Source organism: Bubalus bubalis, chromosome 2, assembly GCF_019923935.1.
Source record: "Bubalus bubalis isolate 160015118507 breed Murrah chromosome 2, NDDB_SH_1, whole genome shotgun sequence".
NCBI classification, from domain to species: Eukaryota; Metazoa; Chordata; class Mammalia; order Artiodactyla; family Bovidae; genus Bubalus; species Bubalus bubalis.
The window spans coordinates 88452529-88469202 of record NC_059158.1 but is presented as its reverse complement, the minus strand read 5'-3'; the positions used below and the strand labels follow the sequence as shown (position 1 = coordinate 88469202).

Genomic DNA, 16674 nt, shown 5'->3' with positions numbered 1-16674 from the left:
GCTGTGATCAAAACCATCCCCAAGAAAAAGAAATGCAAAAAGGCAAAATGGTTGCCTGAGGAGGCCTTACAAATAGCTGAGAAAAGAAGAGAATTAAAGGGCCAAGGAGAAAAGGAGAGATATACCCATTTGAATGCAGAGTTCCAAAGAATAGCAAGGAGAGATAAGAAAGCCTTCCTCAGTGATCAATGCAAAGAAATAGAGGAAAACAATAGAATGGGAAAGACTAGATATCTCTTCAAGAAAATTAGAGATATCAAGGGAAAATTTCATACAAAGATGGGCACAGTAAAAGACAGAAATTGTATGGACCTAACAGAAGCTGAAGATATTCAGAAGAGGTGGCAAGAATACACAGAAGAACTATACAAAAAAGATCTTAATGACCCAGATAACTATGATGCTGTGATCACTCACCTAGAGCCAGACATCCTGGAGTGTGAGGTCAAGTGGGCCTTAGGAAGCATCACTATGAACTAAGCTAGTGGAGGTGATGGAATTCCAGCTGAGCTATTTCAAATCCTAAAAAATAATGCTGTGAAAGTGCTGCACTCAATACACCAGCAAATTTGGAAAACTCAGCAGTGGCCACAGGACTGGAAAAAGTCAGTTTTCATTACAATTACAAAGAAAGGCAATGCCAAAGAATGTTCAAGCTACTGCACAATTGCACTCATCTCACACGCTAGGCAAAGTAATGCTCAAAATTCTCCAAGCCAGGCTTCAACAGTGCATGAACTGAGAACTTCCAGATATTCAAGCTGGATTTAGAAAAGGTAGAGCAACCAGAGATCAAATTGCCAATATCAGCTGGATCACAGAAAAAGCAAGAGAATTCCATAAAAACATCTATTTCTGCTTTATTGACTACGCCAAAGCTTTTGACTGTGTGAATCGTGACAAACTAGAAAATTCTAAAAGAGATGAGAATACCAGACCACCTGACCTGCCTCCTGAGAAATCTGTATGCAGGTCAGGAAGCAACAATTAGAACTGGAGATGGAACAATGGACTGGTTTTAAATTGGGAAAAGGGTACGTCAAGGCTGTATATTGTCACCCTGCTTATTTAACTTCTATGCAGAATACATCATTCAAAATGCCATGCTGGATGAAGCACAAGCTGGAATCAAGATTGCCGGGACAAATATCGATAACCTCAGATATGCAGATGACACCACCCTTGTGACAGAGAGTGAAGAGGAACAAAAAAACCTCTTGATGAAAGTGAAAGAGGAGAGTGAAAAAGCTGGTTTAAAATTCAACATTCACAAAACTAGATCATGGCATCCGGTCGCATCACTTCATGGCAAATAGATGGGAAAACAACAGAAGCAGTGACAGACTTTTTCTTGGGCTCCAAAATCACTGCAGATGGTGACTGCAGCCATGAAATTAAAAGACGCTTGCTCCTTGGAAGAAAAGCTATGACTAACCTAGATAGCACATTAAAAAGCAGAGACATTTACTTTGCCCCCAAAGGTCCATCTAGTCAAAGCTATGGTTTTTCCAGTAGTCATGTATGGATGTGAGAGTTGGACCATAAAGAAAGCTGAGCACCGAAGAACTGATGCTTCTGAACTGTGGTGTTGGAGAAGACTCTTGAGAGTCCCTTAGACTGCAAGGAGATCCAACCAGTCCATCCTAAAGGAAATCAATCCAAAATATTCATTGGAAGGACTGATGCTTAAGCTGAAACTCCAATACTTTGGCCACCTGATGTGAAGAACTGACTCATTTGAAAAGACCCTGATGATGTGACAGATAGAAGGCAGGAGGAGAAGGTGATGATAGAGGATGAGATGGTTGGATGGCATCAGCGACTCAATGGATGTGAGTTTGAGCAAGCTCCAGGAGTTGGTGATGGACAGGAAAGCCTGGCATGCTGCAGGCCATGGGGTAGCAGAGTTGGACAGAACCGAGCAACTGAACTGAACTGACTGATGAACATTGGGGTGTGTGTATCTTTTAAAATTAGTGTATTTATTTTTTCCAGATATATACCTAGGAGTGGAATTGCTGGATTCTTTGAGGAAGCTTTGTGCTGTCTTCCATAGTGGCTGCACCAATTTACATTCTCACCAACAATATACAAGGGCTACCATTCGGAGGATGGGTTGTTTTAATATAATGCATATGCTGTTCTGCTGCCCACAGCGGTTTTTGAAAATGACCTTGTAAGTCAGATGACTTGGGTTCACTTCCAAATTCCACTACCTAGCTGCTGTGTAACCAAGTTGTTTCGCCTCTTTAGAGTCTTAGCTTCCTCATCTGTAAAATCTGCTGATGACAGACTTCCCACAGAGAGTTCTTAGAAAGATTGAATGCCATTAAACATTAGTGCTTCACAGTGCTTGACACTGTTACAGTAAGTGTTGGCCAATTATTACTTCCTTTTGGGATGTGCCCTTTACATGTTGATAGATTGGTTTTTAGCCATTCACCTAGTCTCATTACTTCCACTTGGGCAAGGAGTCTGCCTCTGCCGTCTAGCTAAAGAGACAAACGTATTTTCTGAGGTTGTGATATATAACTCATTGATACTTAATGTTCTGGTTTTGACTTGAGCGTTCCATTTGTAGGAGGTGAAGAGTAGTAATATAATGCATGAGCCGATGTTTGGGAGAGCCTGTTCTCCTGGTTGGTCTGCCACGGTGTCTCTGTGGGGCAGGGCAGTTGTCACCTAAACCCTCTGGTTCTTGGCTTTTCCATCAAAACTCAGTAGTGGACCCAACCTGCATCCTCCTCACTGTATGTGTATCAGAGAGAATTACAGAGACAGGAAAGCCCTATGAAATGTGAGGGAAGACATTTCTCTTACAAGTCAAAGATGCTTTAACATAGAACTTCATTTTAACAGTTAACTTACAAACATATGGATAGATGATAGAGCAATAAAGGATTCCTGGAGACCATGAAAGAATGTTAAATTATGGAAAAAGAAAAAAGGCTCTCTCTTACCTTTAACAGTTTCCTAGGGAAAATTAGGAATGAGGTTGTTCCTCCCTGGTGCCCCCTTGGTAATTTGTACAGACTGCTCTCTTTTCTCTTACTACATCGTGTTATTTCCAGCTTTTTAAAGACACTGACTGTATCTCATTTTTGTGCCCTTGACATTTTTGTGTCCTTGACAAATACCACAGTGCCTGAGACCAAGCTAATGCTCAATAAATGCTTGCTGAAGAAATACACGGAAAACCTGACACTATTCCTTGGTAGTCTATTTCATATTTAACAGATTCTCCATGCTCCTTTCTAATTAGCCTAGCTTCTCAAAGGATTAAGTCCAGTCTTTATCTGAAGTTGAAATGTAGAACCACTCCTTACCATTTTCTGTATAGAGTCTAAAAAATACTGTACTCTTATAAGTAAAATTTGGAATTTTAAAACAGCATGCACCTCCCAGTAGTCTTTGTCCCTCATCAGTGCTTTATCTTCCTGTATGCATCTATCCACGTATCTTTTTCTAAAATCATACATAGTTCTATTTACTTGTATTGCTTGCAGTCTTCCTTCCTAGACTACACTATAAGCTCCAGGTGAGCAGGGATTTTGGTCTATTGGAAGCACTGATAAAACCTCAGTGCCTAGAATAGTAGATGCAGAATAAATAAGCATTGAATGATGGAATGAACCTCACAAAAAAATAAAATGCTACTCACTCATCCTTGTTGCTAAAAAAGCATGAGACGTGAAATAACCGAAGAGCATAGTAAACCTGTGTTTCCATTATTTTCTCTGAATCTTTGTAACAGGAAGAAAAACAATTCTTAAAAATCTAAGACTTTCAGTGAAACAAATTAATGTCTGGTCTTTTGAAAATAAAACCCCTCAAGGACTGAAGAAGGAGTTAAGCTCTGAGTTTCTCATAGTTAATCAAATTTAAGTACCGCTCTTATTTTGCTGTGGATGAATTCTTGTTCATGTGCAGAATGAATAGTGAGAATATCACTGCGCAGCCAGCCACAGACAAACTCAAAGGAGGACCATTCCGAAGCAGAAATATGAAAAAGGTACTCTGCATCCTGATAAAAGAGCCAGGGTGCATCTGAAAGAGAAATAAGCAACGGAAGTGATACAACAATTATTGAGCAATGTAATGCAAACTTAAATAGGGTGTGCTATGATTGACCTCACATGTGTAATTTAGTCACTCAACATTAAGAAAATGTGTGTGAATACACCTACTCCCACACATACGTAAGTATACAGTTTACTTATTTTCACTGGTCTTTTTCATATATGAAACACGTATATTCCAAAGTCTGGGCTAGATGCATATTTTAAAATCATGTGCCATAAAAATGGAGTTAAGCTATGATATTAGTCTTTAATAATATTTAATGTCATTTTGATTTAAAAAAATACATATTTATTTATTTGGCTACACCGGGTCTTAGTTGTGGCACGTGGGATCTTCCATCTTTGTTGTGGCATGAGGGATCATTAGTTGCGGCATGTGGAATCTAGCTCCCTGACCAGGGATGAAACCTGGGCCTCTTGTATTGGGAGTGTCGAGTCTTACTCGCTGAACCACAAAAGAAGTCCCTAGTTTGATTATTTATTAATGGTTAATTTGAACAAATTAGTTCTCAATAGACACAAGAAAAGAGTAACTCCATTGGTGCTATGTAATAACAGACTAATGGTATTGCCTTCTGTGGACTAATGGTATAAAGTAGCATGAAGTTAGAAATTCAGGAATCATTCTTACCATACTGATACCAGGGTGGAACCTTGGGTCTCACATCTGTAAAGTAAAAGCAAGCCAGTGTGAGTGATGTTTATTTACAGATGTACTATCTCTGAATTACTTCAGGCCTAAACACAATATTTTGGACTTTGCTTTTTAAAAGATTATTGAGAACCAGATGTTGCTTGGAAAGTGATCAGTTCTCCTACTTGAAGAGGAGGCTCAAGAGAGACCTCTGGTTAAAGAAAAAAGGTTGTGAACACTTATTGAGAGCCTATTGTGTGTCACACACTGTATTGCTGCTTTCACTTACTCATCTGATAAGTAATTTTGTTTGTTTGGAATGTCACAGTGACATTTCTTCCAGGTTGTACTTGCAAAATACAAGTCTCCAGAATATGGGCAGTTATCTTCATTTCCCACTAACTTAGCATACTGCACTGGTGTCATTTTTTCTCATTCCACCATGATACACATTTTTTTTTTTTCCTAAAATGGTGCAATCTGGTTCATCATGAAGGTTGTTGGTACTGTGGTCCAGGCTGCTTAAATTTTAGACCTCTGTAACTGTTGCCTTGGGAAAATGCTATAGATGATTAGAAAGCAAACAAATTGTGAAGATCTTAATATTTTTACCTCTTGGAATTTTGCATATCCATTCACGTTTGGAACCACAGTATGAGGGTAGCAACGTTTTATTTGCCTTATAAACAGCACAATTTCTTGCATCTTCTCCAAAATAAGAATTGTCTAAAAATGAAGAGACAACCTGCAGCAGACGAAGTTCATTATTCCTTAATACTGATTCTCTGCAAAAGGTTTCAAATGATCAAAAAGGCATCCCTGTAGAAAATCACAATAGACTTCTGGAGGAAGCAAGTTATGATGCCAGTTAAAGGTGGTTCCACATTTGTGAAAAGCAAGCTAATGAAAACTTTAGCATTTTTTCTTGAAGATTCTTTTCCCTTTTTTTTAAAAAGAGGCATGCTCCGCCTTTCTCCAGAAGGAATAAGTCAGATGAAATGGCACTGTTTTCTCACTTAAGGTTAGGCTAGCTCTGGGATTCTGGGTAAACTTTTTAGTGGCTCAAGGATCTTTCAGAATTGAATCTCATCTTTGATGTAGATTCTTTTGCTTTTAGTCTCTAATACTAACTTCTAAGTCAACCCTAGCTTTAATCAAGAAACTATCTATTTCTATTAATGATCACACAACAGGAGTATTGACTAGAGATTCAGACTTCTCAATGATTTAATGAATACTTGATAGAAATGTGGACCAACCATGAGTAAGACTCGGGTAAAAAATCTGAAAAAAAAAAAAAAAAAAAGAGGGTTTTGAAATGATTTATGCTTCCCTGGTAGCTTAGGGGTGAAGAATCTGCCTGCAATGCAGGAGACACAGGTTCAATCTCTGGGTTGGGAAGATCCCCTGGAGAAGGAAATGGCAACCCACTCCAGTATTCTTGCCTGGAAAATCCTATGGACAGAGGAGCCTGGCAGGCTATATAGTCCATGAGGTCGCAATAGTTGGACATGACTTAGCTACTAAACCACCACCACATACTCGCCTTCAAATATGTACAAAGTCATGCAATAATTCATCTAACTTATATATATATATATATATAAAGTTCAGATTCAGAGAATGGCATGAGTTTGATATTTACTCTATCCAGAGGGAAGTGGTGAGGGACTCAGTCCACTGCTTCATGGCTTTATCTCATTGATTCTGAACCAAATTGTCTATGCCTCTCCTATTATTAATAAGTTTGTTTTACTAAAAGACATTGTCAACCTCTATGCACCACATTTTATTTTCCAAGTGGCATATTGACATTAACCACCCAACTGTGCTATGTGGTGGCTGCCATTAATGGGGCAGGTCAACCCTGCTTTGTGCTCTTTCCACTCTCTGGGCCTTGGCTTCTTCAGCAGAAGAAGAATAGATCTATTCTTCTAATAATAATATACTAGATTATTCTAATAATGTTCTAATAATATTAGTATTATATATTATATAATATAGTATATATATTATATTACATATAATATATTAATACAATATATAATATTATATTACATATAATATAAATTATATAGTATAATATAAACTATATAATATATATTATATATAATATATAACATATATAATATATATTATATATAATATATAACATATATAACATATTATAATATATAATATTATATTCTAATAATATTCTGATAATAATATATTAGATTATTCAATAATATATTCTTGCTAATAATCTATTCAGCAGAACAGATGGGTGAGGCTAGGTCATCTCCAAGATCTCTTCATAACCTCTGGTCCTGTTGCCTTTTTCAAAGAAGCAGTACTGACGTGGTATTGTTTTTTTGTTTTTTTTTCCAACTAGCACACTCATTATTTTTATTCCCACTTAAGCATATAGTTTTTCTGCAAACCATTTCCTTGCTACAGATTTGAACACCATCTATGTATCAGGTCTAAAGATCCCTTTTCTCTTTTGATCTTTACTATGTCAAAGTTTGGCTGCTGCTATTTTGCCAATGAGGAGACTTTATGACATTGTGTCTTTGGAGGCAGACAACCTGTATACAAATGCTGTCTCTCTTATGTATTATTTTAGGCAAACTACTTAATCATTTTAATATCCACTGTGTTGAATCACTGTAATGATGAAAAGAGATCATGCAGGGTTGCACTCAGCTCAGTGCTCAGAACTTAACTGGGGCTCAGTGAATAGAAGCTGTATTAAATGCTCACTGCAGGCTGTTGCTAACCCCAGTTCACTGGTGAAACTAAATAATTTGATTTTTCTTGTGCCTTCGGATGGATCTCATTTTAATCTGGGTTACTGCTTCTGTTGGTTTTTTTTTTTCCCTATCATGAGGAAGATCTCAGAAATCCTCACTGTGCCTGAAAAAAAAATGTAATTGTGAGTTCCTTCTTTCCTTCATGAGGTTTTTACACATGTGAGGCTGAATGAGAAATAATTATTTTTTTTCCTCCCAAATAATTTTCTTTGACTGAGAAGGAGGTGCAGCTTCTTAAACCTAAACCTGGCATTTCTGTTCTTTTAAAATGAGAGAAACTGAAGATATTTCTTTTCACTGTGACATAGACAAGGGTCTCACCCTCACATGATCAGGTGCTGTGCAGGAGAGGGAGGGTGGGGCAAAGGAAGCATGGTATTATTTTAAAGAATAGTTGCTTCTCTGCTGGAGATTCTTCACATGGGAGATGGTTTTCAGGGCTTTTTCAGAGATTTTTATTTCCTTTTAGGATGAGATTTTGTAGCTAGCTTTGGAACTATCTGGCTAGCAAAGCTTTCTCAAGACCTTGCTGAAATGACTCTTTTGATACCAAGGTCTGGGGCAGTTTTTGATTTAGGTCTGAGTCATAGGGAACATGGCTGTTCTTTCTAGGTTCTCTTGGATGGTTTACCAAGTGGTTCCAGGGCCACCTGCTTTAAATTCATCTCCTTTTCTCCAGCTTGGAAAGACTTACAGGAGTTCCATCAGACCATTCCCAAGAACCAGCATTCAGTGGGTTTCTTTTATTAAATCCAATCCAGAACTGCCTTTCTTCTGTCCTGTGAAGAGAAGAAACTAAAACTTGGCCCTTCGCATTGAATTCACAATATTATGTAACAGGTTCAAAAAGTCTTTGAAGTATTTAGTTATGCAGGAAACAGCTGACATGACTAGCAGAACTGATCAAGTGAGCAAGCATTTATTGACCATTTCCTGTAAGCAAAACCAGAGCTATAAAGTGAACTGAGCAAGGACTAATCTCACTTCCTACCTCTCTTGGTTTGTATGGTGTGCTCATTGGGGATGGGCAGCTGGGAGAAAAGTCTGTCCACATTGAGAACATGGCTTTCTCATGGTCGTTAGGAATGGCAACACCTTTCAATTAGGACAAGAATACATGAAAGTGAGTTGGTAAGAAATTTGGGAACATCTTTTCCCTACTTTTCCCTATTTATTTGCTACTTTACTGCATATTTATATTACTTTTCTATGTTTGTTGTTCTTTTGTCAAGTGTTCATGTACTCTCTGAGGGTTAATCACCACCATCACCATTTAATAAAAGGTTTACAGCAGGTTTGGTTCCCCCAACTATATCCCAGTGTAAATCATTCCACGGTGAATCAGTCTGAGGCATGGTAGATTAACTTCAGCCATCACCACTGGTTAGACTTCATGAGAAGCCCCACAGAGAACCATCTTCCCTCCTATTAGGTGGTGGACCAATATGTTAAACCACAGAGTATTCAATACATCAAGCAATAAAGGCTAATAGCACAATGAACCATCTCACTAAGATATTTTCTGAGGATAATTTTGAAGAATTAAAGATTTAAAGGACTGAGAAGTCATGACAGATGCTTTATTTTCCTTAATGCACAGAAGCAAGCCCATTGTGAAGCATCTCCTCAGATGTTTGAGCTCTTTTTCTTGAAAGATACAAATGAACGTAAAATATGACTTAAAAAATTCTAGCATCACTGAGACCCATTGGTCACTGCCATGATTATAACTCACACTTAAGGTTGTGGGAAGGTGAGAATGCTGCCTTAAGCTTAAGCTAGGCAGATTCATCTCAGTGACCAGGCTGAAGACCCACATCGCTCTCCCTGTGTTGAGAAGTTTTTATTCTTTTTCTCACTGAATTCAGAGTTCTACATTTTTCCTGCCATATACTCACTCCTAGAATATGGACTGGTATTTATTTACTCTCCAACAATTTCCTAAAGTTGTATAATTTTAACTAGTTACTATATGATAAAAATAAAAATAGAAAAACAGTGCCATAGGAAGAAGAAGAAGCACTATGCTAACGATGAGAATTGGTTTATTTGGTATAATTAAGCATGACACTTGGCTGAACTCCCTGGCAGTCTTGGACAAAGAGTAGAATATACATTATATAGCTTTTGTGATTAGGTGCTGAATATCAATAATTTGATAGATACTTGACACTGAATTCTGTGAGACATTCCAAGTGTGAAAATTTATATAAACAGAAGTGATATAATGAAACTTGATGTTACAGCAAACTTGGAGGCAGTTTGCATGTATTGTTTCATAGGGCAGACCTTACAACACACAAGTATGAAAGGATGTTTTACAAGGGGCTGAGCCTTTGATTGTGTGGACCACAACAAACTCTGGAAAATTCTTAAAGAGATGGGAATACCAGACCAACTGACTTGCCTCTTGAGAAATCTGTATGCAGGTCAGGATGCAGCAGTTAGAACTGGACATGAAACAACAGACCGGTTCCAAATCGGGAAAGGGGTACATCAAGGCTGTATATTGTCACCCTGCTTATTTAACTTATGTGTAGAGTACATCAGGAGAAATGCTGGGCTGGATGAAGCACAAGCTGGAATCAAGATTGCCGAGACAAATATCAGTAACCTCAGATATGCAGATGATACCACCCTTGTGGCAGAGAGTGAAGAGGAACTAAAGAGCCTCTTGATGAAAGAGGAGAGTGAAAAAGTTGGCTTAATACTCAACATTCAGAAACTAAGATATGGCATCTGGTCCCATCACTCCATGGCAAATAGATGGGGAGACAGTGGAAACAGTGACAGGCTTTATTTTCTTGGGCTCCAAAATCACTGCAGATGGTGACCATAGCCATGAAATTAAAAGATGCTTGCTCCTTGGAAGAAAAGTTATGACTGAAAAGTTATGACCAACCTAGACAGCATATTAAAAAGCAGAGATATTACTTTGCCAACAAAGGTCCATCTAGTCAAAGCTATGGTTTTTCCAGTAGTCATGTATGGATGTGAGATTTGGACTATAAAGAAAGCTGAGCACCGAAGAATTGATGCTTTTGAACTGTGGTGTTGGACAAGACTCTTGAGAATCCCTTGGACTGCAAGGAGATCCAACCAGTCCATCCTAAAGGAAATCAGTCCTGAATATTCATTGGAAGGACTGATGCTGAAGCTGAAACTCCAAAACTTTGGCTACCTGATACGAAGAACTGAGTCATTGGAAAAGACCCTGATGCTGGGGAAGATTGAAGGCAGGAGGAGAAGGGGATGATAGAGGATGAGATGGTTGGATGGCATCACCGACTCAATGGACATGAGTTTGAGTAAACTCCAGGAGTTGGAGATGGACAGGGAGGCCTGGCGTGCTGCAGTCCATGGGGTCACAGAAAGTCAGACACGACTGAGTGAATGAACTGAACTGACTGAACTGAGGTCATGAAGCCACGTTACGACTTACAACAGTGGAGATGATCACATCTCCCTTGGATCTGAGGCCCCATGCCTGACGAGCAAGCCAATAAACCAGGAAGCTTCTTGAACTTTTCCTCAGCCTCAGAGAATCTGACTCAGCAGCCCTGGCATGAGACCAGAGGGCTCCTTGTTATCAAGTTTCCCAAGTGAGGGTGAGGATCAGCCAAGTTTGGGAACCATAGTCTCAGGCCAGCATTTCCTGCAGGGCCTATCAGTTCTAAGGGATTTTAGATAAGTGGTGTTAAAAAAAAAAAAAAAAAAAAGGCTTTGTGGTCAAAGAAAGTGCTTCCTTCTAGAAGCCTTTACAATACTAATGTATATGGCAAATTTCCAAGATAGCACCTTGTTTTGCAAACATATTTGACCACAAAATCCCCCTATTTCCCCTGGAGACACACATTGGGAGATACTACCACCTTTAAAATCATTTGTATAGATGCTAGAGGTGAATAATTTGATGGTGTTACATATTAACCTTCTTAGGGGAGGGTCCTAAAAGAAATTTATGGGGTAGGCCAGGATTTTCCTCAAAAAGTAGTTCTGGATTTTCTCAGAGATTCAGATAAGTGTTTCATTGAGACTTCAGATTTCCAGAGCTTGGAACACAGTACTCAGTATTATATTTGTTTGTGTTAAAATAAACGTATGAAAGTGTGCCACCCCTCCACCCCTTAGACCACAACATCCTCAGGGGTAGTATTTTGTGTCACATCTGTTGCATTTTCCAGCCACCCAGGCATCTCTGGTGGCTCAGATGGTAAAGAATCCACCTGCAGTGCAGGAGACCTGGGTTTGATCCCTGGGTTGGGAAGATTCCCCTGGAGGGGGGTATGGCAACTCACTCCAATATTCTTGCCTGCAGAATCCCATGGACAGAGGAGCCTGGCAGGCTACAGTCCACGGGGTCACAAAGAGTCAGACATGACTGAGTGACTATCACTTTCACTTTCATGCATATAGTAGTGTCCCTTTCACAGAAGACATTCCCCAAATACATGCTAACTGACAAGAACATTCTACAGTAAGAGGCCAAGGAATGAGAAGGCTCGCTAAAAGAGACATGATGGCTTTCTTCAAATATTTGAAAATTGAGTAGACTTGATCTGTATTGCTCTGGCTTCCTACAAAGTTGATCTTTGAAACTAGCCTCCAACAATGGAATGGATTATATCCCCAGTAAGGAGCACCCTGAAACTGAAAAGAATTATGGAGACAGTAGATGGCCATAGGCATTTGGTAGAAGAAATTCCCATACTGGACTGGAGGTAGCACAAGATCTCTTATGTTTCTTCAAATTTAAGTTTGATTGATTTTCTAACTTCACAGAATTGAAGATTCTGTAAACTTGCAAGATGGATGCAAACAAGTAAATGCCTGTTTCCTCAAATGTAAAATTAGAAGGTGGGATTGGAATTTTTAAAAAAATTAGTGCGACTTTCTTTTTTCCAAACAAAATATCACATGGATCCCTTCTGTATACAAAACACCTAGAGGTGAAGGAGTAGGTCGGCTGGACCTACTCCGGTGACTCAAGTCAGCGAACAAGAAACTGACTGCCCACTTGACCTCTCCTGCTCTGGGGGTTCAGGACCCTCCAGACCCTCAGGTAACACTTGGAAAATCACTGGGCTAGATAATTTCTGAACTTGGAAGAAAAACTCTAAAATTCTGTTATGAGGCACACATAAAAGATTTCAAGTATCAAAACAGTCATCACTTTGTTCATTGTTTTATGGAATGAGAACTTAGTGCAATATAAATATAAAACGATAAGTATGTATTTTGCTCTCACAACTAGTTGCTTGTTGGCTTTAAACTTAAACACTTGAGGTTTTGAATATCCCAAACACTCCAAATATTTGGAATACTCATCACTAAGAAGTCATCACTGGGAAACAAAATATTTGACTGCAATTTTTCAAAATTAACAAGTATTTACCGATTAAATTTTGAATGTAAAAGCTCATTCACAAAATTCTCTTCCTCAATATGGGCAAAGCTTGCAAGATGAGCTCCAAATTCTTCACAAAATTCTTCAGCTTCTCTCCATGTTCTTTTCATCAGGACTTTTTCACTATGAAATACCTGTATAGAAAAAGGGAAAAAGGTTGACACAGTCATAAATAACATAAGGCTGTTTAATTCTGGACAAAAGGATTCCAGGAATATAATTGTTGTCATTATTCTACATTAAAGGATTGACCAAGAAGGGAGAAATACCATTTATTGAACTAAAATGTATCTACTTGTCTAAAAACTATTATTTTATTCTCAAAACAAAGACATGAGGAGGATATGATGAGGACTCTTTTCCTCCATAAGAGTTCTTTTTGTCCCCCTCCTAAATATCCTATTGGAGAAGGAAATGGCAACCCACTCCAGTATCCTATGACTGGCATATGCTTGTCCCTTAGTAAAATGTTTGTCAAGAAATGAGGAGAGTCAGGCTAAGAGAAATTTACAATTTCGAGTCAACAAATTCCAGGTTACAAATTTCAGGTCAATACAGCCACAGACTAGCAGAGCTAGGATTAGACCCAGTATTCCGTGGCTGAAGGAATCTGGCTGACTCAGGGGAAGACACGAGAAATGAGACCTGAAACCTAAGGCAGGTATATGTCTGGGGTCTTTGAGTCTTGTGTGCTCTTTTTATGCTCAGTCATGTCCAACTCTTTGTGACCCCATGGACCATAGCTCACCAGGCTCCTCTGTCCATGGGATTCTCCAGGCAAGAACACTGGAGTGGGTTGCCATACTCTCCTTCAGGGGATCTTCCTGACCCAGGGACCGAGCCTGCATCTCTCATGTCTCCTGCATTGGCAGGCAGGTTCTTCACCACTAGTGCCACCTATATTTCTAGGCTCTTTGGGTCTTAGCTGTACCTAAATTGTTGTTTCTCAGCTGTTCTCACAGTGGCATGAAGAAGTCAGTCAAATGGAAAGGATGCTTTTGACTTTATTTAAGGTCAAGTGTGGGGAACCAACGACCCAGAGCTTCAGATCCCAGACCTCTATACCTTCCTCATTTTTAACTGCCTGATGCTATGCTTAAGTCTCTAATGCCAGGTGGGCACCCTGCAGCCAGGCTTCACCAGGCTCTAATTTGCTGAGACCAGAATGAATGACCTTCCCAGTCCCATGGACTACAGCACAGCCTTTCCATCTTTTAAATTATATGTCAAAACTCACCTCCTCCGGGAACCTTTTTTTGAACCACTTTAAATTAATAAGTCCTACCGCTATGCCTATCAAACACACCATATGTTTGTTGACTTATCAGGGTAATGTGTAGTATAAAAAGCACTGGACTGGTAGTTCCAAGACCAGGAATTTATTCTAACTCTGTCAATAAATAATTGTGATCTTGGGTAAATCACCCCATCTCACTGCATGCTGCAGTTTACTCATTTCCAAGGTTTAACTTATTGCTCTGTGAGGTTACTCCTGGGCCCATTATTCCATGAATTTAATGTAGGATTAGACATGTATATATGTAAATTGAGTGCATTCACAAGCCATTTATGAGACTGCACTATTTCTAGAGACAGAGGCTGTCTCCATTCTACTCTTCATGTGCCCATGTGCCAGAGAAGAACTTTCTTCCAGCATTTTAGACATCTCTATTTATATGATGAACCAAAGATAAAGCCACCAAATATATTTCAAAAATATATTTCTGAGAAAATAAGAGACACTGACTTAAGTCTAGAATCTGAAGGTGATTTGCCAAAAGACATTTCTTCACACAAAATATATATACATAAACTTTTGATCATCAAAAACTGCCAAAGCTATTCTTGGCAGCAGAATGGCATTATTCCATAATAAGGACTTTATTCATTGGCTTACAGACAATATGGAATGGTACCATTTCCATACCCAGTGAGTGTCTGCCTTGTCCATTTGTAGGCAATAAGAATAATATTGACTGGAGCCTTAATATCAGTCCTCAGGAGGAGGCCTCGGTGTCACCAGGATCTGTCAACATTTTGACCTAAAATTTATTTTGGAACATAACCGAGGGGATGGAGACAGCCAACAAATATTAATTGTCTGCTGTCTGCCAGGCACTGTTCTGGAATAAAGGCATTCAGGATACACGGACAAAGTTGAAATAATGTTGGTTCCATTGAGAATGCCCAAGTAACTTCCACATTACCTTGAAGCAACTGGCCAGGCCAGGCTCTGACTCCCAGTCCAAATAGCAGGGGTGAAAGGGCCATCCCTCTTCTTGCTTGGTTTTCTCCCGATTTTCCACTGGTTGCTTGCACAGGGACATCGCCTTAAAGTGCCTACAGTCCTTCACTTCCCAGCGGCCAGGGTGACTCCCCCCTCGCATGGCAACACAGCCACCACTGTAGCCTAAGAGCAGAAAACACACTGTACTACAGACCACGAGGGCACTTGTGCTTGGAAGCAGCTCTTTAGAGTGTTGGGTAATTGACATCTTGTAAGGAAGCACCCAGACAAGAACAATAAAGATGAAAAAGGATGCTTTAGCAGCATGATCATCTCGTTTCTCTTCATCTCTGGAGAAAAGAATAGCAGATCGAAAAGTGAGAGAAGAGAGACTACGGAGCCTGAAATTTGGGCATTTTGAGCTCAGATGGCAAATGATGGGCAATCTGGTGCTGTTTCAAGGTGGGACTGAAAATATCCCTCATATCTCATCAAACGCCAACATGCCTCTACTTTGAATTATTGAGCTTTTTAACTGTGCAGAAGAAATCTTAACTCACAATTTATTGAGCAGCTACACTGGACACTGTGCTTTCAAACACTACTATGAAAAATAAGCAATGAAAAATTCATGGTGCCGATCCTCTGAGAAATTGATTCAACAGGAAAAAACACATCGATGATGGAGTCAGGCAGTGTGTGAGGTACACAACAGAGAACCTCACTATGGGAGAATGAAGTATATTCCAAGTGGGGTGAAATTCTGGGGGCAGCAGTGGGAGCAGACATTAGGGAAAAACCACCTTGTTATGGCCAAGCCCCATTTTATTCTTCTGTGTATGTTTGAATATACTGGAAAATGAAGTATATTTTCCCATAAAAATAATTTCTATGTTAAGATTCTCAAGTTTGTCATCAAATGTATATAACGCATATGGTAGCTGAAAAATACACTTCAAATTTCAGTGAATAGTAGAAAATCCCTTACAAAAATTGAGTAAAAATGAGGCTTTTATTTTTTCTTGAATCCGGAGTGATCATTCAATGAACTAAATCAACATTCGACAACAACAACAAAATTGTTTACCTATATCTACATACCAGTGGTGTTTAGTCACTAAGTCACTCTTGTGACCCCATGGACTATAGTCTGCCAGGCTCCTCTGTCCATGGGCTTTCTCAGGCAAGAATACTGGAGTGGGTTGCCATTTCCTTCTCCACAGGATCTTCCTAATCCAGGGATTGAACCCATGTCTACTGCATCACAGGTGGATTCTTTACTGACTGAGCCACCTGAGAATACCAGACTAGGCTGTATATTATTAGCTGACTGAGATAGAAGGACCAAACAAAACCAAGCTCTTATAGTTGAGTGTGCTGCTGCTGCTGCTGCTGCTAGGTCGCTTCAGTCGTGTCCAACTCTGTGCAACCCCATAGACTGTAGCCCACCAGGCTCCCCCGTCCCTGGGATTCTCCAGGCAAGAACACTGGAGTGGCTTGCCATTGCCTTCTCCAATGCATGAAAGTGA

General features: G+C 39.4%; 1 protein-coding gene across 3 annotated transcripts in view; it reads right to left on the bottom strand.

The window, feature by feature from the left end:
* PLA2R1 (phospholipase A2 receptor 1) overlaps nucleotides 1-16674 on the bottom strand; it is a 142159-nt gene that overhangs the window by 35959 nt on the left and 89526 nt on the right. For all 3 annotated transcript variants that reach the window (XM_044934832.2, XM_025276141.3, XM_006073133.4), the window contains exons 12-17: nucleotides 15126-15328; nucleotides 12907-13052; nucleotides 8206-8290; nucleotides 5329-5461; nucleotides 4714-4749; nucleotides 3890-4047 (exon numbers count right to left, since the gene is read on the bottom strand). In XM_044934832.2, the coding sequence (XP_044790767.2) occupies nucleotides 3890-4047; nucleotides 4714-4749; nucleotides 5329-5461; nucleotides 8206-8290; nucleotides 12907-13052; nucleotides 15126-15328 (761 nt within the window). The remainder of the gene's footprint in view (nucleotides 1-3889; nucleotides 4048-4713; nucleotides 4750-5328; nucleotides 5462-8205; nucleotides 8291-12906; nucleotides 13053-15125; nucleotides 15329-16674) is intronic.